Source organism: Schistocerca nitens, chromosome 10 (assembly GCF_023898315.1).
Source record: "Schistocerca nitens isolate TAMUIC-IGC-003100 chromosome 10, iqSchNite1.1, whole genome shotgun sequence".
NCBI lineage: Eukaryota > Metazoa > Arthropoda > Insecta > Orthoptera > Acrididae > Schistocerca > Schistocerca nitens.
The window spans coordinates 62,132,597-62,157,942 of NC_064623.1; the positions used below are offsets into that span (position 1 = coordinate 62,132,597).

At 46.5% G+C, this 25,346-nt stretch overlaps 1 protein-coding gene across 1 annotated transcript in view; it reads left to right on the top strand.

Moving 5' to 3' along the window:
- The window catches only part of LOC126209867 (luciferin sulfotransferase-like), a 108,469-nt gene that overhangs the window by 61,202 nt on the left and 21,921 nt on the right, over window positions 1-25,346 (top strand). The window contains exon 5 of the mRNA XM_049938992.1: window positions 21,131-21,251. Coding sequence (XP_049794949.1) covers window positions 21,131-21,251 — 121 coding nt within the window. The remainder of the gene's footprint in view (window positions 1-21,130; window positions 21,252-25,346) is intronic.

The window sequence follows — 25,346 nt, forward strand, 5'->3', positions numbered from 1 at the left end:
GCTAATCCCTATGAGCATGCCCCTGGCACAGGGCAGGCAAGAAGTTATTTATCGCTGCAGGTTCCTAACTTACTATCCTATTCTATTTAACTGAATCTACCACCTATTCTACGTCATAGTTGGTGCGTTGTCTCAGTTCGTGATGAGGATCATCCCAGTCCCACTAGTCCTGCACGTGGCGGATTCCAACTGTAAGTCGACCTATCCACGAACAGGCGGTACGGGACTGGGGTGGTGGTCGCAATCGGTGATTTCTAGTTATCTAGTCACGAAGGTCTCTCAGAAAAGTTGTTAACACTTTTTGTGATACCTCGTTGGCGTCTCTGAAAGGTCTCCTCTTGTCTTAGTAGGTCACAAGTGTCTGTACTTGGTAGTTGTCGTCTTAGTGTGTCTGCTACATCATCGAAAAGGGGGCACTCGTAAACCACATGGTCAGGAGTGCCCTCCGATGCGCCACAGTCACAAGCGTGCGTAGCCCTTTCCCCAAACCGACATAGATAAGTCGGATAGGGGCCATGACCAGTGAGAAAGTGGAACAGTCCCCGAGATGGCTCGAAATATTTCATTTTCATTTATTCCTTAACATCTGGTAGGAACTGACAGGTTCTTCTACCAGCTTCATCTGACTCCCATAACTCCTGCCATAGATCTTCACCCCTTCCCCTTAACTCCCCTTTTTCCCTAACTGGTGCCCCCATAATTTCCTCCACTTTTGTGATATTATCTTTGCTGGTCCAGTACCATGCGGCCTGTTCCCTTATCTTTATATACAGGGGACAGAGCCCCATTATGATTAACAGGGCTCCTCCCGGAGATGTTCTGTATGCTCCCACGGACCTTAGTAGCATGTTCCTTTGTACTCTTCTCACCGTCACGGCGGGCACCACCCTCGTCAGCCTGTGAGCCCAGACTCCCGAGCCGTAACCCACTATTGACGTCAGTATACTATTATGATAAAGATTAATTAGATGAGGCGGAAGGTGAAATCTATGTCCGATGGAAATCAGGTTATTTAGTAGTTGTAATGCTTTCTGGGTTACGGTTTCAATGTGCCTTGCAAAGTTCCACCTTTCATCGATGATGATTCCCAAGTATCGCGTTTCTCGTCTCCGAAGAACCGGCGTACCGTCAATTCTCACGGTCGGATTTCTCATTAGCTGTCCTTTGAGTACTAGATAAGTCGACTTGGTTGGTGAAATAGTCATCTTGGTGTTGCGGCACCATAGTTGTAGTTTGTCTATTACTCTCTCTATTTTCGGTTCTATGTCCTCGCGACTTCGGCCGCCGACCAGCAGGAGGAGGTCATCAGCGTAGGCTATCACCTCTAGCACCTCTTTGCTCTGTTGCAGGCTGTCCAGAAGAGGCTCCATGTGGAGGTCCCAGAAAAGGGGACCCAACACAGAGCCCTGGGAGCAACCCTTGGTGATAGTTTTCCCGACCTTCCCGCTAGGGGATGATAGCCATACCTCCCGATCCTCACAATAGCTCCTCAGACAGCCATATAGTAGCCCTGGGCACTCTTTCTCCCGAAGGCAGGAGAAAAGCGAAGGCCACCACAGGTTGTCAAAGGCGCCACTGATATCCACCATGATGCCAACAATATACTTACACGGGACTGAGCCGCAGACCTCGGCCGCCAAGGCGATTGCATCAGATGCCGATCGCCCTGGCCTGAAACCGAATTGCCTGTTGCTCATCCCATGCAGCATGCAGTGTGCAGTCAGTCTGTCAGCTAATAATTTTTCGAGAAGTTTGCCAAAGCCATCCAGCAGACAGATGGGCCTGTAGGATTTGGCCTCAGCAGGGTCCTTCTCAGGGCCCTTCTTAATGATCACCACATTTGCGGCTTTCCATATTTTTGGAAATCTGCCCTGCCTGAGGCATTCGTTGAAGAGATGTGTGAGCGGCGCATCTAGCTATGGGGCTAAGAACTGCACCACCTCCGCCACAATGCGGTCTGGCCCGGGGGCTTTTCCTTTCTTTAGAGACTTAATGAGAGCGGCAACCTCTTCCTCAAAGAAGGGGAGGACCGCTTCATCATTTTCATACCTAATAAGGTCTTCATTCCGTAATTGACGCTGCTCTTCAGTGTTGTCATTCCTGTCATCGTCAGGCAACAGGGACCGGAGGAGGACCTCGGCAGTTTCCTGCCAGGATTCCGTCATCCCGTCCCCGTGCCTGATCGTTGATATCATCGTTGGGGAGCGGACCTTCTCCCTCACCAATCTATATGGTACACCCCAAGGGTCGAGGGCCAGCTGGTTGGTTACAAAAGTTTCCCAACTTTTTATTCTGGTCTTCTGTAGCTCTTTTTGGAAGTTATCTTTTGCCTCCCGGTATAACTGCAGCCATCTTTGCTTTTCCCACCAGACGACACTGCGCTGGTAGTGATTCCTCAGTCTTCTGACAGACTGACGCAGTTCTTGTAGCTCGGCTGACCATGGTGCCGGTGTGGCCGCCACGGCCCTCCTCCTGGTTGGTACGGCCGCCTTAATCGCCCTTGTTATTGCGCGTACCAGCCCCTCGGCTCTGTCGTCCACGTTAAAGTCCTGTCGTGCGTCCCCTTCTGGTAATGGAGGAATGTCGCACTCTCTGGCTAGGCGTTCCCAATAGAGGGGATTTGGCGTTTATGTCAGCAGTTACGATGATTTTGCGTCCCCGCAACGCCGTGGCCACACTCACTAGATGGCCTATGTGCTGTTCGATTCTGTCTCCGTACTGGAAGTACGTGTTAATGGTAATTACAATTCCAGCAGGAGATTGTATCTCCACGACGTTGCAGTGACTATTGGAGTACTGTGACACAGGTGTTACGCGCAGTGCGGTGTTTGTTACCAGGATGGCCGCTCTGGTGGTATCCGCACTGCTGACGGTTTGCCATGTTGCGGCAGTGAACGCAACTTTTCCAGCCAGAGAGTACGGCTCCTGTAAACAGAGTATGTCCAGTCTCTTTTCCACCACTCCCTTACGGAGCTCCTGCATTACTAGTCGACTGTTGTGAGTATTGAGTTGTCCTATTGTTATTTTGGTCGTCATGGAAAGTAGGTGTGTATGTGATCATGTGGCCAGGTTTTTTTCCAATCATATGCTAGTCGTCCGTTTGCCATCACTGATTGATGGTAGATTTCATCCAGGTCAAATTTTTCTCCTCGTCTTTCAGAAACCTTTTTGAGTAGGTCGCGCAGTGCTCCGAAGTCAGTGGGGAGGTTCACTGACTTTAATTGTATTTTGTCCACAGCCTCCATCACCGAGAAGGTTACCCTCCGTCCGTTCTCATGTCCTACTCGGACCACATGTCGTAAGGCAGTGGTCAGGGTAGTCGGCTGCCCCAGCCTGGCTAGTTGCACGGTGTACTCGAGATTCGGGTGCACCCTCACCGGATCTACAGGTGGCAACCTGACCACCGGGCTGTGTTGTGTGACGGAGCTGGCGGTGGAGCTTGTTGTCTTGTTTTCTTGAAGAGGTTTTGCAGCTTTATCTATCGCTACCACAGGATGCTCTTGCCGTTCTGGATCTTTAGTCGGCAGCGTGTCCCGGCATTGGGAGGAGGGTGCTCTGACCACTGGAGGGAGCTCAGTTTGAATGCCAATGTCCCCAGTGGGGGACTCTGTTTGTATTGATTTGTCGACTGTTGGTGCGTCAGCGCTGGAAAGCGACTTAAGGAATTTCCTGAATCTGCTTGCTCTCATAGCATCCCTCCTCCTTTTGCTCGGGGATTTATGCTTTGGCATCCTGCTTGGTATGCCGTTTTCAACCATAATCAATTCGTGATATTAGTCTTTGTTCGAGCATCCTGTACGTAGGGCAGTTCCGTCCTGTGGCTCCACAAGACTTTTTGCCACGACTCTTGCAGGGGATGCAGACGCCTGTGGCCTTGCAATCTTTTCGGGTGTGACCACTATCACCACACTTGGAGCGGGCCGACCCCCTGGTGCAGTGCCTCAGAATGTGGTCCAAGTCGCCGCAATTGTGACAACGAGGTACCACAATGTGGTCTCTGGTGTTTGTTGCGTGGAATCCCTCGTATAGTCTGCCCATAGCTGTAATTAGCTTCCACATTGTTGCGGAGACCTCGGCAATATGATGTACGACATCATGGTCCCCAGGACCCGTCTTAAATCTCAATTTGAAGCTGTTTTTAAAATCATTTTCATTCATGCTCTCAAAGTTTTGCTTTCTAATTGCTTCACATAGTTCCTCGTTTGTCATTACTGTAGGAACATCGTACAGTATGACTAAGGGGTTCCTCTTTTTTGATGGTTCACACTTTACAACTGCGTTTCATTTCGGGTTCTCAAGCAGCTTGTTTTTGTCCTCCTCATACGCTACTTCTACAATCACCGAGTTTCGGCTTGGTTTGACTCGCTTAATCTTTATTTTGTCTTTTGCAGAGTCAATCGTGATGGTTAGGAGTTCCTGGATTCTTTTGACGCTTGTATTTTGTCCAGGCAAGGTCCTGAGAAAGACCGCCGTCTCTTGTTTCTTAGTCACCCTGTCTATGGTCTCTTTCGTGTTGCTCTGTTTAATGGGGGCTTGTGCAGGCACAGCCGCCCAGGTCTTGCTCTGTTGTTGTTGTCTCAATCGGGTATTCTCTTTCTCTAGCTCCTCTACACGTCCTTCGACATTTGCGTGAGCAATTGCCCATGCAGCTAATTTATTTTTTATTTGCGAGATTGCTGCCTGGCTTATTTTTCCATTTTTTATGCTTTGCCCCAGGAGCAGCGTAATTTTAGCGTGCCTCTTCATTACTGTGTAATCCTCCTCTGCCTGTCCCACCTCGTCCTGTGGAGAGGGGTCAGGCGCAAGAGAAGCTCTCGAAATAATCGCACTTGTATCACTCGTTTCTGGTGTCACCATTTTGTACGAGTGATAAAAAGGAGGTGGGAGCCCGTCTCTTACCCCGGAACGGCTTCTCTGGCATGGGGGTGGGGGGGGGGGACTTTCGCAGCTCGCCCACCGACCTCGCCCCTAGGTCAAGGGCACTTCCGAACTGCCGGGTTCAGCGCACCGTCGCCAGTGCACTGGTCCCCCTCGGTGACCCCGTCATCGACGATTTCACGCGACGCTCGTCGGCAACTGCACCCCGCACTCCGGAGAGGCAGATGCGCCCCTCGCCCTTCGCCGCCTACTTGCCCGAGCTTCCACCTGACGGCCAAGGACACACACCTACTCAGGTGGTGGGTCGGTCACCCAGTCGTTCGGCGGTCTGGACCCATCTAACCTGGCCCAGGCGATGTCACCACCTCCTGGGTTTGGCAGAACACGCCACGGTTACCCAGGGGTGCGCCGAAGCACCCTTGCCTACTCGCGCCGCGATCCCTCGCCGACAAACGAGATCGCCGGCATGCAGAGCACCTGCTGGTCTGTGCCCTGCGAACACAAAGGCACTGGTGTTCGGTCCCTCGACACAGCTCCCCCTGTGCACGCACCCTTCGCTTTCGCATCGGGTTGGGTCGCAGCTCTCCCTTTTGTCGCAAGGCAGAATGCCGAGCTTAACATCTGGCACCACGGGAAGCCGGAAAGAGCCACTTGGGAAGGAGAGGCTATGAGAGACGCATCACTTCCCCTGTGAGGACTGCCGCGGCACGCCCGACTGGAAGCGATACGCCCCAGTGCGAGCCTCCGTGCCTTACGGCGAGCCGGCAACGGGCAGGGCCGCGCCGAACGCGCCGTCAAGCGACCGACCTCACGCCAGACAGAGATTGGAATACATCCAGCGAATAATTGAAGAAGTAGGTTGCAAGTGCTACTCTGAGATCAAGAGGTTGGCACAGGAGAGGAATTCGCGGCGGACCGCATCAAACCACTCAGAAGGCTGATGACACAAAAAAAAAAAAAAAAAAATTATACAGTTCTGTCTTATGTCAGTACTTTGCTGTCATGTGTTTCGTAAAGACATGCACTTTATTCACGATGAAACCTATCAACAAGAGAAAAAAAAAAGCGAAGGTAGTAAGTGAACTGAGAGAAGACAAAAACGGAGAAAATGAGAAAGTTGTAACATACCTTTCCAGAATAGGAAACTAAAACCTGTTAATATAGTTAAAGTCTATAAAATAATATTATAGGGGTTGCTCCATACTGTAGGTATATGTGCTCTATGCCCCTGTGAGCCTCTTCCCCAAGAAATAAAAAGCAGCGCCCTCTGAGATGGTCAAAGAATTTGACGTCCTTTGGATGCTCAACACTAGCGAATCATCGGCCATAGAAAAAAAAAATGTGTAACGTAAAGCTTAATAATAATAATTACAACAAAAATAACACATTAAACATGGAAGATCCTGATAAGGTTCATACGTGCATATGACTTAAAGATTTGTGCACCGTGTACCTATAAGCTCCAATGCAGCACAGGGTGGCAAGAGGGTCCACGGTGATGTCACAGGTCACAGCCTACCTGCGCGTGACCCATACCGTGTATGTTGGTGGAACCAATAGGGATCCTTGAAAACCGTCCGACGAAATTTGAATGTGACTCATAGCAGCAAGTCGGCTCTCAGCCGTGGCAGCGTGCGGACGGCCCCGCGCGCCGGCCAGTGCTCCGCTGCAGGGTTTGTTTACTTCCGCGTCGTAGCTTTAAGGCTTGTGTCCGTCCACCGTGAACAACATGTCGAGCGCTTACCGCCGTGCGACCCTTAAAGTTTCCTTCCCAGCTGAACATGCGCGACCTCGTGCACATGAAGTTGAAACGTTCATACGTGAAGAAGTTCGTTTAGATCCTCACCACGTTATCGGAATCCATTTTTCGATCACGAGTAGTGTCGTTCATATTAAAATGACAAACACCGAGGTGTGTGAAGATGTTATTCGCCGCCATGCCAATGGACTTAAGTTCAAATACTCTGACGGTCACGTTGGAGCTGTAACACTTGAACTCGCAGAGTACGGTCAACGCACGATTAGGGTGTTTGAACTACCTTTTGAAGTGCCGAAGGACGAAGTTGTCTCTGCGTTACAACCATACGGTAACGTCATCGGTTACGTAGAGGAAAAATGGCAAACCTTCACGACCTACCATGTCCTTAATGGTGTGCGTCAGGTCAAAATTGAACTGAAAAAACATATTCCATCTTACCTGACCATTGGCGGGGTGCGAGCCATTGTCATGTACGACGGCCAACCCCGAACATGTGCGGGTTGTGGACAAGAAGGCCACGTCCGATCCGCCTGCATGCGACGCCGCCTGATCCAGACGCCGGTCGGCGAGGAAGCGTCCCCAGCGGTGATGACTCAGATCCCTCTCACATACGCCAAGGTTGCCCAGGAAGGTAGCACGTCTACACAGAGTCTTCCTGCTCCGTTGACGTCGTCTGATCAGGTAGATGCAACCGCTCCTGAGATTCCTTCTGATGTGCCCCAGACGCCAGATCCTAACCTGCCGAATCATCGCAGCACTGTGACTGAAAATGCTACTGAGATGGACGTTGATCCGGGAGTGGTACCTACTTCTGCTTTCCTTCAGACTGGTCCAGAGTCAGACGAAAGCTACCCGCAATCGGACTCTGAACGACATGTTAGAAAACAAGGGTCGACACGAAAGAGAAAGAAACGTAGCCGTACACCCCCTGATGAATCCATTCTACGGATGGATACCAGGGATGCAGACCCGAAGATGGACGACAAACCGCTCTTTGATGACCAAAAGTCTGATGCGAAAGACCCGCCACAGGCGACCACTGGCAACGAACACCCCTCCTTACTGGCGCCGTCGCCCCCACAGGTCGACGTTGAAGAGAGCCTATCCGATGAGACGAAAACTACGTCTCCTCTCCACGTGGATGACGTGCACAGCCGATGCCCTACCGCAGTATCAGTCTCCTGGGCAGACGACGTGGAGATCGAAGGGACTGGGGTGGGCGCTGATGATGATGGGGCACCCCCATCGGTTGCGCCCGCGCCCGCAAACTCTCCACAATAGCAGCCTCTTCAGCGGACCGGCAAGATCGACGACCTCTCGCTCCTGAAGAAGAAGCCCCACCTGTGCCTGTGGGACTCCAACACCAGCATTATCGTGTCGCAACGGTTAACCTCGCGACCATTCGTGCGCCCCACAAACTAGCGCTGCTCCGCGATATGATTTATGATGCGGACATAGATATTGCGCTTTTTCACGAAGTGCATGTCGCCGATTTTTCACCACCACATGGCTTCACGGTGAATCTTTCTCCCGCTTCGGACACCGGTAGTGGTGTTGCCATCATCTTACGCGAAGGTCTTCCTGCCGAAGATGTCCTATACCTCCCCAGCGGCAGAGGTATGGCCCTTACTCTCTTTGGTGTACGCGTCGTCACCATTTATGCGCCGTCGGGCTCCAGCTACCGTCGTGAACGCAATGCCTTCTTCGCGAATGAAGTCACACCCCTTTTTATGGGACCACACGATGACTGGGTCATGGGTGGAGACTTCAACTGCACCCAGCGACCTCAGGATCAATTGCCGCGTCACTCACCATGCGCAGCTCTGGAAACAGTCGTCACGCGGCTCCAATTTGTCGACACGTGGAGACATGTTCACGGTGATCTTTTGGGCTTTACGTACTACACTGCGCACTCCTCTAGCCGACTGGATCGCATCTACATCTCGCGATCCCTAATTCAACACACTCGACAGGCTGAAATCTGGCCTGTTGCTTTCTCAGACCATGAGGCTTACTTCTGTGATGTTGTTCTCACAAGACAGGCAGTATGGCACGGACGTGGTTTATGGAAACTGAACACGGCACTTCTTAATTCACCTGACTGTCGACTTCTAATAGAAGACACTTGGATTACATGTAATAGACGCCGACCCACGTATCCGTCTACCATATCCTGGTGGATCCAGTGTGCAAAACCTGCTCTTCGAAAAACTTTAATCCGGTATGGCAAAGATGTTGTCGCCTGGAGGAAGAGCACTATGGACTTTTACTACAGGGTCCTACGAGAATGCTCCACGATGCCAGCCTCCCCTGAGCGCCATACAAGGATGAACCAAGCTAAGGCCCAAATCTCCAATCTCATGCGACGGCATTTGGAAGGAGCGATAGTACGATCTCGTACTGCTGATCGCATGCCTCATGAACATCCGTCGATGTACCATATCATCCAAGAACGACAAAATCGACGCCGAAAATTGATTCACGTCCTAACGGATCAAGAAGGGCGTCGCTACGTAACCCAATCTGCAATAGGGAATGTGCTTCACGCCCACTACCGGCAGTTCTACGCCGCAATTCCACATTCCCCAGAGTTGATCGAGGAAGTCTCACAGCTCAACTTCGGTGGTATCCCAGGAGATGCGGCGATTGACTTGATGTCGGAGGTGACTGATGAGGAAGTCCGCGATGCGATCCGGGCAGGCACCATCAATCGCTCCCCAGGACCCGACGGTCTTCCCCTTGAATTTTATCGCACCTTCCGTGATTTGTTAGAGTCCACCTTCACCTCCATCTGTCGAGAAATGATGTCTCCGGAAGTACCCGTGCCGTACGCTTTCATGGAAGGAATTATTATTCCTGTACATAAACCGCACGGTGGCAACAATATCAGTGATTATCGGCCCCTCACCCTCCTTAACAGTGATATGAAAATCTTCACTCGCGTTTTGGCAGCACGACTTAAAAACGTTGCCCGATATGTTGTGTCGCCAGACCAAGCATTTTTGGGAGGAGATAATAACATTCGCACGGCTTTATGCCGCTACAGGGATATAATCGCCGTTACCCAGGCACAACGCCTCTCTGGGGCACTTGCGTCTTTGGACTTTAGTCAAGCTTTTGATAGGGTTGACCATTCGTTCCTTACGGCCGTTCTCCACCATATGGGTTTCCCAGTCGCCATCATGGTAGTGATGCGCCTTCTGCGGGGTGCCTCATCCAGGATTATGTACAATGGCAGACTCACTCCACCGATAATAATAGGTCGATCTGTACGTCAAGGTTGCCCTCTATCGGCAATTTTGTACGCCTTTTCCTTGGAATCCTTGCTATGTGGACTAAGACAACGTTTGGTAGGGTTGTCCATAGATCGCTACCGATTCTGTTGCACGGCCTATGCTGACGATTTAGTCATCTGTTTACGTCATGCCGACGAGGTTCGAGCTGTTTTGACGTGGGTAGCGACTTATGGTGAGGCGTCGGGTAGCTCTTTAAACCTACGTAAGTCACAAGTTATGTTCATTGGCACGGGACTTCCCGTGGAGTGCGTTACACCTCTCACCATCGTTGATACCATTCGTTGTTTGGGAATAGATTTTTCATCTGATCTCCGGCGTTCAGCCACCATCAACTGCCGACGCCTCCTTTTAATGATCAGAGCAGGTCTTATGGACCATCGCCTTCGATCCCTAGATATTCTCCAACGAGCTCGATATGTCAATACATATATCGCATCCCGAGTTCCCCATGTAGCGCAAGTTCTACCTTTCCCGCTTACTGTGGCACGTCGCATGTTGGCAGCGATGGCATCTTTCCTCAGCTCTGGGATGTTGTTCAAAGTTAACTATACAACCCTTACTCTTCCCCGTGAACGAGGTGGGATAGGTCTGTTTCACGTGCCGGATAGAGCTCGCGCCCTATTTGTCAGCTCCCAGATGACGGTATGGACACGTTGCCCAACGAGCCTCACTGGTCTCCTCCTGTCGGCATACTCGCCGGTCTCACTGTCAGCCCCAGTGATGATCTCGGATGTTCCGGCCCAGTTCCATTATATACGGTACTTCTTTCTGGAACTCAGTTATCTACGCCTCACCTTACTAAGACAGCTTTTACTCAAGACAAAGGCAGTATACAATGTCCTCCAATTAGGTCGTCCGCCTAACCCGATTGAACAAAAGTTCCCCCAGGTTGACTGGCGTCATGTATGGCGCGCGGTGTTCGCCTGTTACCTTGACACGAATGTTCAATCTGTCTGGTACCTAACTGTCAGTGGTAAGCAAATCAACCAATTTCGCCTTCATCGTATCCACCTCGCCCAATCACCTCTATGCTCCACGTGTGGAGTGCCAGACAATGATGAACATCGGTTTGTTTGCGGACCGGCGGCGGAGGTTTGGCACTTGGTTCGACGTATTGTGGCTTTTCTAACGCGGGACATTCCGGATCGGATTACTCCCCTTTCATTATTATTTCCGGAACGTGGATATTTTCCTCGGACAAAGACCAATGCTGTGAATTGGATTCGCAGACATGCCATTCACTACTTATTTGGACAAACTGTAGACTCTGTACTCGATTTTTGGACATACCTCAATGACCGTCATTATGTCGTTGTCCGTCACCCAAAATACAGACAATTTTTCTCGAACTTCCTTGGGAGTGCTTTCCACGAGCCGCCTCGCAGCTGGAATGTGTTAAGCCAAGAGAGAAGAAGGTTTCCTGTTTGAACCAATGAACATTTCTGAACAATTGAACGGAACACATCAATTTCGAGAAGACGTGACAAAACATATTACCAGCGGGGCGCAGAAGGCCTCTGATCAATTAAAAAAATAAAAAATAAAAAATAAAAAAAATAAATAAATACAAAAAAAAAATTAAAATAAAATTCAGAAAAAGGAAGATTTTGTTTTGTTTGTAAGGATAGCCCTAACCTTGATTTCCCATATTTCCCCTGGTATATAGGCAGCTCTCTGGGGTAGGTTTAGTCAGGAGCCAACGCCTGAAGTGGCCCAGATTTTTTTGTTATAGGATTAAAAGTGGCGGTGGCACTTGTTTTTTTTAGTTCCATTTTATATAAAAAAAGAGGTTTCCTTGTAAAAAAAAGAAAAAAAGAAAAAAAGTGGTTAAGGCGAAAATAAAAAAAATAGCAGCAAAGCGTGTTCGTGCTTTTTCATCACCGAAGTTAAGCGCTGCCGGGCGTGGCCGGCACTTGGATGGGTGACCATCCGGGCTGCCATGCGCTGTTGCCATTTTTCGAGGTGCACTCAGCCTCGTGATGCCAATTGAGGAGCTACTCGACCGAATAGTAGCGGCTCCGGTCACAGAAAACCAGCATAACGTCCGGGAGAGCGGTGTGCTGACCACACGCCCCTCCTTTCCGCATCCTCAGCTGAGGATGACACGGCGGTCGGATGGACCCGATGGTCACTTGTGGCCTGAAGACGGAGTGCTTTTTGCTGTAATCATGGGACGGGGAGGAGAGAGGGGTGTGTGATTGACACATGTGTGAGTAGAGTGGCAAAGGGTCCCTCTGAGACCCATCAACTCAGCAACACTCTCGGGGCCACCTGCGCGTCTTTGTTGGGCCCTTTAAAAACGTACCTACACAGGGACAGACAGCTATTGATTCCCAGGCGCCGGCATGACAGGCATACCTTTCAACATCCCTTAGATCCCTCATGCGCCCAGTAAACGCTAGTTCAGCGATGGTCCATGGTCCATGGATGCAAATTTATCGGGCCTCTTTCCAATGAGCATAGCAGTCCTGAAAACCATGAATTCGATACTATTATCGGTCGTTATCGATTATGTTTACACGTCACAGCTTCTCGCTCCCATACTGTGTTAGGTCTGTAGGTCGATTTTGGAATAACTGTGCTGGGAGACAGCTCAACAGCTAACACAAAGAGTATGAAACGGCATGAAACTTATGTAATGAGAGATAATTACTACTTGCAGTACTGGAATTAAAGCATGAATTCTTGTTGTAACTAAACTGGTTCCATGAACAGTCTTCCTCGCAGCGTAAGAAATATACAGTGCAACATACCAACACTGAAGTCACACAAACCATATTTTGAAGCAAACTTGGTGCTTGACAAAAAGTCAATTGATCTGATTATTACACACACATTATATAAATTTGTCCAGCTATGGACCGCATACAACTTAAGACTTATGGTGTTTCTTTTTCTTCCGTTCTTCCCAGTACTTCTTCATTTTCTCGCCAACTGCTCGTCTCTGCTCATCTGTCCACATTCTCTTGGGTCGAGGTTTTGCCTCATCTTCTTCATAGTTTGCGTTTTCTATAAGTAGCCTAAAGTTATTCCTGTCACGTATTATTTCTTCTGTAACACCTATTTCTGTAACACCTATTTTGTTGGCGTCTTTCTTTACTGCTTCTATCCATCCTACAGTTTTTTCAGCTTACTAACGTAATTAAAAATTTTCTTTGTAATCCGTGTTTCTTCCATTCTTTTAAATGTCCATAAAATTTTAGCCGTCTCTTCCTCATTGTATCTGTGATCTTTTCTGTATTTTTGTATAGGTCTTCATTTCTCCTTTTAATCCACCTATTTTCCTTGTTTTTCTCAGGACCTAGAATTTTTCTTAATATTGTTCTCTCTCTTTTTTCTAGTTCTCTTCATTCGCCTTTCTTATTCAATGTTAGGCACTCTGATCCATACGTTGCTTGTGTCCTAACAACTGAATTATAATGTTTAATCTTTGCTTGTATGGATATTGATTTCTTATTGTAGCAGTTTTGTGTTAATTTGTATGCAAATTCTAACTTTTTTATTCTTTCTTTATTTGTTGTGTTATCCAGTCCATTGGCTTGGATCCACTCCCCCAGGAATTTGAATCTATCAACTCTTTTAATTTTTCCATAGTTTGTTTTGATAAACTTTTCTGTATGATGTTTGTGTTCTATATACTCGGTTTTTTCATAGGATATTTTTAGCCCAGTCTTTTCAGCAATCTCGTGTAACAGATCAAGCATAACTGTTGCGTCTGTTCGGTTTTCAGTTATCAATGCCATATCATCCGCGAAGGCTAAACATTTCACTTCAAATTTGTTCTTTCCTTGGCCCATGCTTATACCCTTTGTGCCTCGGTTTTTTTAATGTGTTTTCCCATATATAAATTCGCGCACTCGGGCTTCGCAGCGCGGCTCCTCACAGGCCAACGATAAAAACATGTCGCTCACAAAATTTCGTCCGGCGAGTACATCCGGCAGGAAAAGAAGGACATTAGAGAGTGGCAATCTGGCAAAACTTTAACCACATATATGGTAACTATCTCTGTCGGCATAGATTAGTTGTGCTGTACAGTTGGTGCAATAGCCAGAGTTTTTTGTGTTAGCGTATAGGAGGTCGAGGGTTCGATCCTGCGTTGGAGGGCCTTTTTTTATTTGTTAATTTCATTCTGTCATTTACTGCTGTAATATACACCATTTCTTTGGTTACATGTCTCCTAAATTTACATTTTGTAGCCAGCCGGTGTGGCCGAGCGGTTCTAGGCGCTACAGTCTGGAACCGCCTGACCGCTACGGTCGCAGGTTCGAATCCTGCCTCGGGCATGGATGTGTCTGATGTCCTTAGTTAGGTTTAAGTAGTTCTAAGTTCTAGGGGACTGATGACATCAGAAGTTAAGTCCCATAGTGCTCAGAGCCATTTTTGAACATTTTGTACCGCTGAACATAACAAATACGTGGTTAGTCAAATAAGAAGTAGAGAATTGAAACAAATAACCTGTCATACGACAGAATAACTACAAAATCAATATTAGTTTCGAGATGTTAAAGATGATAGCACAATACAGTAGCACAACATTTGCTTCTCATTTATACTACATGTAATATGAGCGCTCAGATGTTGTACATTAGCAACCAGTGACAATAATAATGTCCATATTAATGACTGCATGACCTTCACAACAGAATACGTTGTCCTCAGACCAATAGATGCTCAAAGAGACCTCCCCACACGTCCACACATTGCGCAACCCGCCGGATCGTACAGCTCTGGACCCATTGCAGCAAAGGGGCGTCCACAGTAACAAGAGCAGCATGAACACGCCCTACCAATTCTTGCACATTCGAAGGTGGAGTAGAGTACACGTGCTCGTTCAGGTGTCCCCACAGGAAGAAACCCAGGGGATTTGCGTCACGTGAACGTGGTGGTCATGCAACTGGACCTCCACGTCTGAGCCATCTCCCTGGAAATGTTTTGTCCAAATACTGTTGTTGTTGTTGTTGTGGTCTTCAGTCCTGAGACTGGTTTGATGCAGCTCTCCATGCTACTCTATCCTGTGCAAGCTTCTCCATCTCCCGGTACCTACTGCGGCCTACATCCTTCTGGATCTGCTTAGTGTATTCATCTCATGGCCTCCCTCTACGATTTTTACCCTCCACGCTGCCCTCCAGTACTAAATTGGTGATCCCTTGATGCCTCACCAACGGAGCCCTTCTTCTAGTCAAGTTGTGCCACAAACTCCTCTTCTCCCCAGTTCTATTCAATACCTCCTCATTAGTTATGTGATCTACCCATCTAATCTTCAGCATTCTTCTGTAGCACCACATTTCGAAAGCTTCTATTCTCTTCTTGTCCAAACTATTTATCGTCGATGTTTCACTTCAATACATGGCTACACTCCATACAAATACTTTCAGAAACGACTTCCCGACACTTAAATCAATACTCGATGTTAACAAATTTCTGTTCTTCAGAAACGCTCTCCTTGCCGTTGCCAGTCTACATTTTATATCCCCTCTACTTCGACCATCATCAGTTATTTCGCTCCCCAAATAGCAAACCTCATTTACTACTTTAAGTGTCTCATTTCCTAATCTAATTCCCGCAGCCTCACCCGATTTAATTCGACTACATTCCATTATCCTCGTTTTGGTTTTGTTGATGTTCATCTTATATCCTCCTTTCAAGACACTGTCCATTCCGTTCATCTGCTCTTCTCTTTGCTGTCTCTGACAGAATTACAATGTCATCGGCGAACCTCAAAGTTTTTATTTCTTCTCCATGGATTTTAATACCTGCTCCAAACTTTTCTTTTGTTTCCTTTACTGCTTGCTTAATATACAGGTTGAATAGCATCGGGGAGAGGCTATAACCCTGTCTCACTCCCTTCCCAACCACTGCTTCCCTTTCATGCCCCTCGACTCTTATAACTGCCATCTGCTTTCTGTACAAATTGTAAATAGCATTTCGCTCCCTGTATTTTACCCCTGCCACCTTTAGAATTTGAAAGAGGGTATTCCAGTCAACATTGTCAAAAGCTTTCTCTAAGCCTACAAATGCTAGAAACGTAGGTTTGCCTTTCCTTAATCTTCCTTCTAAGATAAGTCGTAAGGTCAGTATTACCTCACGTGTTCCAACATTTCTACGGAATCGAAACTGATCTTCCCCGAGGTCGGCTTCTACCAGTTTTTCCATTCGTCTGTAAAGAATTCGCGTTAGTATTTTGCAGCTGTGACTTATTAAACTGATAGTTCGGTAATTTTCACATCTGTCAACACCTCTTTTCTTTGGGATTGGAATACTGTCACACATTAATTCCAGAGTGTGGAGGTGCACCATCATGTTGGAACCATATCCTCTGCCGAACATGTAGTGTAACATCTTCCGGTGCATCAGACAGATAGTTTGAGACGAATGCATGATTCCTTCGTACAGTCAACCAGTCAGGCAACATGTAGGGGCCCAAACGCCTATCGCCCAAATTCCGGCCCGGATGTAGATGCCAAATCGAACTTGCTATCCACGGTCGCGGGTAACGTCCAGGTTAACCTCACAGAAGTGGTGGGCATTGTTCATATTAAAGATACCCTCACGAGTGAATGCTGCTTCATCCGACCGTATTACGCTGTTCGCAAAGTCATCGTTGGCTTCCTGGTGTTGTTGGAATCATTCACAGAACTGCATCCGCTGATGGCGATCTGTAGGATGCAGGTGTTGCGTGGAAGCATAATGATAGGGGTGCAGCCCATGCTCGTGCAGCACCTTAACGACCGTGCGTTGCGAGACACGCAGCTGCCTTGCTACGCTACGTGTACTTCTCTGAGGTTCTTGGTACGAGGTTTGTCCGGAAAATACGTATAAAAGTTGAATCACAACTTTATTTTGCAATTATTCAGGTATTACAATATGGTCTCCTTCAAAGTACTCGCCCTGAGACGCGATACACTTCTGCCAACGCCGTTTCCACTGTTGATAACATTGCTGAAAGTCTTCATTTGTGATGTTGTTCAGTTGCCGTGTCGTTTCGGCCTTGATGGCTTCCACATCTCCCAAGTGCCGCCCCCGAAGCACCATTTTGCATTTCGGGAACATGAAGAAGTCACACGGGGCTAAATCGGGTGAATAAGGCGGGTGGTCTGTCACGGTGATTGAGCTTCGGGCCAAAAACTCGCGCACAACGAGCGAAGTGTGAGCGGGCGCATTGTCGTGATGAAGCATCCACCTGCTCCCTTTTGCCAACTCCGGTCGAACTCGGGCCACACGAGTCAGAACTTCAACGTAAAAATTTCCGTTCACTCTCTGGCCGGGAGGGACAAATTGCTTGTGAACAATGCCTCTGGAATCAAAGAAAATAATCAACATTGTCTTCACATTGGATCTTGATTTTCGCGACTTTTTTGTTCTCGTTTCTCCTGCTAGTTTCCGTTCCTTGCTTTGAGATTTGAGCTCCACATCGAATTCGTAAAACCAGGACTCGTCTCCAGTGATGACTCAGTTGAGAAAGTCCCCTCGTTCCTCTGCTTCCAACCAATCCTCACAGCACTCGACCCTCTTTGCTTTCTGTTCTGGCGTCAAGAGATTCGGTACGATTTTCGCACACAATTTCTTCATTTCGAGTTTTTGTGTCAGGATTTCGTGAACGATTGTTTTGGGGATTGACAGCTCGTCAGCAATCATTCTGACTGTCAATCTACGGTCTTTAAGAACACAAGCCCGAATTCGTTCAACATTTGCATCGGAACTAGATGTCGACGGGCGTCCTGGGCGAGGGTCATCGTGAACTTTTCTCGGCCATCCCGGAACCTTTTTAACCACTTGTTCACGGTTGGTTCCTTCAGATAATTGTCTCCGTAAACTTGTTTCAAACACTCAAAAATCTCACGGCCGTTCTTGCCTAGCTTTGCAAGAAACTTGATGTTGACGCGCTGTTCCTCAATCAGAGAGAGCTCCATGGCGACGGCAGGAGACAAAGGGTGACTGTCAACAAGCTGCCGCACACTCCCACCTTCACGCAGAGTGCTCTGACTCGAACTGAGCGTTGATGGGATTGATTACAGCAGTAGTCCCACCTGGCGGTGACTGCAACCTGTAACATAAAGACATTATTCAACTTTTATACGTATTTTACGGACAAACCTCCTATATGACCTCCAGAATAGCTTCCTCAGTAGCTGGAGTATGGCGAGTCCGTGGATGACCTCTGTCACGCGATGGTGGAAGGAGAGAACCTGACACCCGAAGGCGCAGCTCCAGACGCCGAAACACATTTTATCTGTATGGCGTCGATTAGGATATCTAGCAACATATTCACGAGTGGTAACACCAGCCTGGTTATCAGATGCACCAAAAAACGGAAGCATATCCACATAATCATCGTTTGTGTATGCCATACGTCTGTCGGGAGTACCGCAAGGAAGCGTGATAGGACCTTTATTGTTTACAATATACATAAATGACTTAGTTGACAACATCGGTAGCTCCGTGAGGCTATTTGCAGATGACACGGTTGTCTACAAGAAAGAGCAACATCAGAAGACTCGTACGTACTCCAGGAAGACCTGCAGAGGATTAATGAATGGTGCGACAGCTGGCAGCTTTCCCTAAACGTAGATAAATGTAACACAATGCGCATACAGAGGGGCAGAAATCCATTCCAGTACGATTATGCCTTAGGTGGTAAATCATTGGAAGCGGTAACGACCGTAAAATACTTAGGAGTTACTATCCGGAGCGATCTGAAGTGGAATGATCACATAAAACAAATAGTGGGAAAAGCAGGCGCCAGGTTGAGATTCATAGGAAGAATTCTAAGAAAATGTGACTCATCGACGAAAGAAGTAGCTTACAAAACGCTTGTTCGTCCGATTCTTGAGTATTGCTCATCAGTATGGGACCCTTACCAGGTTGGATTAATAGAAGAGATAGACATGATCCAGCGAAAAGCAGCGCGATTCGTCATGGGGACATTTAGTCAGCGCGAGAGCGTTACGGAGATGCTGAACAAGCTCCAGTGGCGGACACTTCAAGAAAGGCGTTACGCAATACGGAGAGGTTTATTATCGAAATTACGAGAGAGCACATTCCGGGAAGAGATGGGCAACATATTACTACCGCCCACATATATCTCGCGTAATGATCACAACGAAAAGATCCGAGAAATTAGAGCAAATACGGAGACTTACAAGCAGTCGTTCTTCCCACGCACAATTCGTGAATGGAACAGGGAAGGGGGGATCAGATAGTGGTACAATAAGTACCCTCCGCCACACACCGTAAGGTGGCTCGCGGAGTATAGATGTAGATGTAGGTGTAGATGTCAAACTGGTTTAGAGGTTTATGATGAGAAAATTCGATACGTGTACGCATTTACGTTGCAATCTGTCACGGGCGCGTTAATTCTCTCGCAACTAGTCCATGTCTGGTGGACAGCACATGCAGTATAAATACGCCATCAGCCCTCAACACTGTTCCACATAACGCACATTACCGCTCTGACAGATATGATTCTGTATGATTCATCCCGACACCGCTAATTGTGAAATGTTCAGCTTCAAATTACGTTGTTCCCTAATGGTAATAGACGATGTCACCACAATCCCATCGATAGAATAATAATAATAATAATAATAATAATGCATTGAGAAACGGACTAAACAGCATGCGTTTACCAGAATCAGTGTTGAAAGGCATAATTATTGGGACCATGGTGATAACACATAGAAACAGTAACCGAGTTTGGACATTATTCGCAAAGCACGTTCTAGACCTAATGGTAATGAATCCAGGTTCTGTTTACAGCACCGTGATGGTCGCATCCGTGTTTGGCGACATCGCAGTGAACGCTCATTGGAAGCGTGTATTCGTCATCGCCATACTGGCGTATCACCCCGCGTGATGGTATGGGGTGCCATTGGTTACACATCTCGGTCACCTCTTGTTCGCATTGACGGCACTTTGAACAGTGGACATTTCAGATGTGTTACGACCCGTGGCTCTACCCTTCATTCGATCCCTGCGAAACCCTACATCTCAGCAGGATAATGCACGACCGCATGTTGCAGGTCCTGTACAGGCCTTTCTGGATACAGAAAATGTTCGATTGCTGCCCTGGCCAGCACATTCTCCAGATCTCTCACCAATTCAAAACGTCTGGTCAATGGTGGCCTAGCAACTGGCTCGTCACAATACGCCAGTCACTACTCTTGATGAACTGTGGTATCGTGTTGAAGCTGCATGGGCAGCCATCCAAACTCTGTTTGACTCAATGCCCAGGCATATCAAGGCCGTTATTACGGCCAGAGGTGGTTGTTCTGGGTACTGATTTCTGAGGATCTATGCACCCAAATTGCGTGAAAATGTAATCACATGTCAGTTCTAGTATAATATGTTTGTCCAATGAATACCCGTCTATCATCTGCATTTATTCTTGGTGTAGCAATTTTAATGGCCAGTAGTGTAGTATAAAATAGCAACAGACTTCTGAATTTCACAGGTATTTTTCATTTTTCAATGTCTAAACACTTTAATCACATTTACGATCATTTTCGGTGTTGCAAATCGGACTTTTGAGAAGTATCATAAATTTTCAGGTGTGTAAGTTCATCATCACTGTAAACACGGTGACATACTCATACAATTTATGAATTTTTTAAATAAAATGTGGAACGCTGAAAAAGTAATGAGTTGTTACACGAATCATGTAAAAGTAACTGATGCCCCTTACAAAGCAAAACGTAGTGTTGTTGATTCAAATCTGTCTGTTCTCGGTCAGAGTATTGAAATGTGATAGAAGTTAATATAATACAGGGTAGCTAACACCCATATATGAAATGTGCGTTGCATCGCTACTTGAAAAATTAAGCCGACCTCTGTGGCCGAGCGGTTCTAGGCGCTTCTGTCCGGAACCGCGCTGCTGCTGCGGTCGCAGGTTCGAATCCTGCCTCGGGCATGGCAGCGTGTGATGTCCTTTGGTTGGTTAGGTTTAAGTAGTTCTAATTCTAGGGGACTGATGACCTCAGATGTTAAGTCCCATTGTGCTTAGAGCCATTTGAACCATTTGAAAAATAAAAATGAACTGTTCGATGCCCCTTCTCGACAACCTATACTGGATTATACTGTACTACTGATAATCGTACAACTTTGAAGGGTTATAAATCATAGAAGGAGTATTTCTTGTCAAGGTTTTTTTATTCTGTTCATCTCGATAAACAGCCTAATTTGCTATTGTATTGTGTTACAGATAATTTACGTGGCTCGCAACGCAAAGGATGTCATAGTATCTTACTACTATCACCATCGCCTGTGGAATGAGTGTACACTGACACTAGACGAGTTTGCAGAATGTTTCATGGAAAACGTAGGTAAGTAATCGACAGTACATCCAAAACACTCAAATTAAGAAAAAAGCTAATGAAGATGTCTACCCGTACTTCTAGGCCACGAGTCTTGGCTATTTTCTAGGTAAATTTGATGCAAACCTGAGCAATTTCCCAATATGAACAGGCTGTCTATAATTAAAGTTCCAGATTGAAAACGCCGTAGAAAGAGAACCAATGCTCGGAATGACGTTAAATTTGAAGAGCATGTTATTGATGCAGGGGGTAACGTCATGGAAAAAAATAATGAAAATTTTACCAACGGATGATGCTGTAAGCGTCTTAACATAAACAAACCGAGCGAGGTGGCGCAGTGGTTAGCACACTGGACTCGCATTCGGGAGGACGACGATTCAATCCCGTCACCGGCCATCCTGATTTAGGTTTTTCCGTGATTTCCCTAAATCCTTTCAGGCAAATGGCGGGATGGTTCCTTTCAAAGGGCACGGCCGATTTCCTTCCCCATCCTTCTCTAACCCGAGCTTGCGCTCCGTCTCTAATGACCTCGTTGTCGACGGGACGTTAAACACTAATCTCCTCCTCCTCCTCCATAACTTAAACAGTGCTTGACAAATGAACCACAATAAAACAGCTATGGTTTGAGTTGGACACCACACCAATCGGGCAGGTCAGTGTGCATAACTGCCAAATTCCAGAGTCAACAGTTGTGACAGTTTTACCTAGGTAAGCCAGTCCACCACGCCTATGCCGTACCAGAGCCAATTGGAAAAAATAGGTTTTTAATTATCCTGGGGCCAAAAATCGCATAAACAGCAAAACGACATCTGTTTCTACGAGGGTTGAATGAAAAGTAATGCCCTCACTTTCGTTAATTGAGATTGGATGGGAATAGTTTAATAAATCAAACGCAGATATAATCCTTAGAGTGCGATCTTTAATTACCGGTATTCTCTTTTCCACATAATCGCCAGCCAATACATTTCTGACAACGATGAACAAGTTTTCTAAAGTCGTCACGGAAGAAGTCGATACTGTGTTTCCGCAACCACAGTCTCGCAGTTCTCTCAACATCTTCATCAGAAGCATAATGATGTTCCCACACATCGTCTTTCGTTATAGGAAACAGATGGAAGTCAGACGGTGCTAAATCTGAACTGTATGGAGGATGCCGTACGGTGGTGAGATTCAGTCTCTGAAGTACTGCATCCGGGGTACCCATCGTGCACAGATCTTCCGATAGCCAAGCAAAGCAATAATGTGAGCCACACGTTCTTGTGAAATGCCAATAGTGCTTCCAGTTTCTCTGTGAGTGATACGACGATCGTCCTGAATCAATCTGTCAACATTTTGCTTGTGAAACTCGCCTGTTGCTGTCACAGGACGTCCAACTCTTTGTTTGTCACTTGGATCAGATGTTCCCACCTCAACATCTTTAAACTTACTCGCCCAACGACGCACAGTACTCACATCAACACAATCACCATAAACTGCTTTCATTCTCTGATGAATGTCCTTTGGGGTGACACGTTCTGCTGTGAAGAATTCAGCGGGTGCACGTTCCTTAAGGGGCTCCGGAAAGGCTCAAAATCATGAAAAGTTCAATTTTTACTTTTTTGCGTTTTCTGAATCTGCAGACTATTACCTTTTAATAGATATTTATACAATTCCGAAGACTACAACTATTTTTAAATTTTTTTTTAAATGTGTTCTACATGGGCGTGACCCACTGTGGCGCTGTTAAACTGCTGTCAAATGGTGTTATTATTAACGTCCGTGTTCATCAGGTACATTTTAGTGATGTGAGATAAAGTATGTGTTGTGGCTAACCTGTGATGGTTCAATATATATCGCTGGTGTGATTGTCGATTGTTTCATGTTTATTTACTCTGTCGTTATCTCGAAAATATTCGTAATTAATTCTGTTTCTTGAGTCTCTGTTTTGTTGAAGTATAATAATGAGTAAAAGTAAAGTTATTAGAAATCCTCTGAAGGCTTTTAAGAAAAGGAGAAATGTTGGAAAGCCAAAGGTATTTAGAAATATGGGAATGAAGATAGGTTCTAACATGGTACGAGCGATGCTTGCTTTAGACAAGGAACGCCTTCGGGCTGCAGACAGGGCTGTAAAGAGTCTAGAAATACAAGCAAGAGTAAACAGGAGGAGGAACAAGAGGAAGCTGGAGGAGGAGTTTGCAGAGGATGAAGATAATCCATCCTATGGACCTGGAATGCACTAAAAAGTTAATCCAATCTTTGTCGCTCGATTCCCAAAACTTTTATTTTCTCATACTAATTACATGTTTTCTAAGGATCTTCCAACCATATTTGTTTCAAACTTTCAGTAAATGTTACACAGTACCTTCTGCATAATTTAACACAGCCTTTTTCCAAAAAACTGTATATTTTTGACTATAAATAAAAAATTGCAAAAAAATGTTGTGAATTTTCATTACAATTGAAAAAAAAATCATCTTTAATAACTGAACTAAAATTTTGTAAAATCCCTGTGTTAAGTTGTAGCCCATATTCCAATAAATAATCTGTAAAAAGTTCAACTTCCTACCTCAAATACTTTGTGAGGAAAGATGTAATTTATAAGCGTTATTTTAACATTGCAAATATAGGGCGTTCCGGAGCCCCTTAAATCGCATTGACCGACCGCCTGCACAGAGTTCCACACTTTTACATTGTAACAACACAACCGTTCGATGCTAAGGCTTCCCGACTGGGAAACCGTCGCCTGGTCAGATGAGTCCCAATTTCAGTTGGTACTAGCCGATGGCAGGTTTCGAGTGTGGCGCTGATCCCACGAAGCTTTAGTCCCAAGTTGCCAAAAAGGCACTGTGCAAGTTGGTGGCGGCTCCATAATGGTATGGGCTGTGTTCACACGGAATGTACTGGGTCCTCTGGTCCACCTGAATGGTTATGTTCGGCTACTTGGAAACCATTTGCAGCCATTCATGGACTTCATGTTCCCAAACAATGTTGGAATTTTTATGGATGACAATGTGTCACATCAGTGGGCCACAACTGATCGCGATTGGCTTGAAGAACATTCCGGCAGTTCGAGCGAGTGATTTGGCAACCCATATCGCCCAACATGAATGACGTGGAACATTTATGGGACATAATCAGGAGGTCGCTTCCTGTACTAAACATTCATCGCCAACATTGTCGCAATTATGGACAGCTATAAGAGAAAGCATGGCACAATATTTCTGCAGGGGACTGCGGGCTCTTAAAATAATAATTGAAATGATGGTGTGGTGGTGGCCCTCAACTACGTACCCTCCGACTCAGAACTGAAATATTAAAAGTTTTGGTTGGTCTCGTTGTCTAGGGGCTGCGATACGTAGTTGCCACATTACAGGCAAAATACTGCTGAGTGTACAGTATACGATAAGAATACATACATGAATCGAATGGCCGAAGGTTTCTGTCACTCAGCAATTGCGAATTATGAATGTAACATATAAATTTATAAATGAAAAAATTGCAATTAAATAAAATCTGCAGGTACTATCTTAACGACTTTAAATGATGAGTACGGTAGTAGAAGTACTTTTGAGAATGTGGTACATTTCTGCAAAACACTTATTGGTGACGGTGGTGCAGCAATTAAATAAAATATAAGTTGAATAACAGGGAAACAATAGATTCCTACTTCACGTAATTAGTTATGAACAAGAACATAGCTGGCGAGATATTCACTTATAAAAGCGCACTACGTCTTCACTGCAGAAGCCACGGAATTCACACAAGAGCACAGGTCGGCACTCTGAAATATTTCTCTCCTCCGCGACCACGCGCAAACTGTTCCACTGTCCAAGTCTTTCCACCGACCCCGCGTCCTTCGCATCGTCGCGTCCAGCACTTCCTGTGTCCTGTGCTGAACTCTCCATCGCGCCGCACTGTTCGAACTACCTCGTGTCCTCTCTGGAATCGATGCTCCTCCCAAACCTCCGTACGTCTCTCGAAGTAACGAGCGCTGTGATTGGCTACAGCGCTCCCGCCATGTCTCCAAGCCATCATCCACTCATAAACATATTGAAACACACACCAAATACTGGATTTACATTTAAATAACTTGAAATAAAATAAATATTCCTACGGATGGGCCAT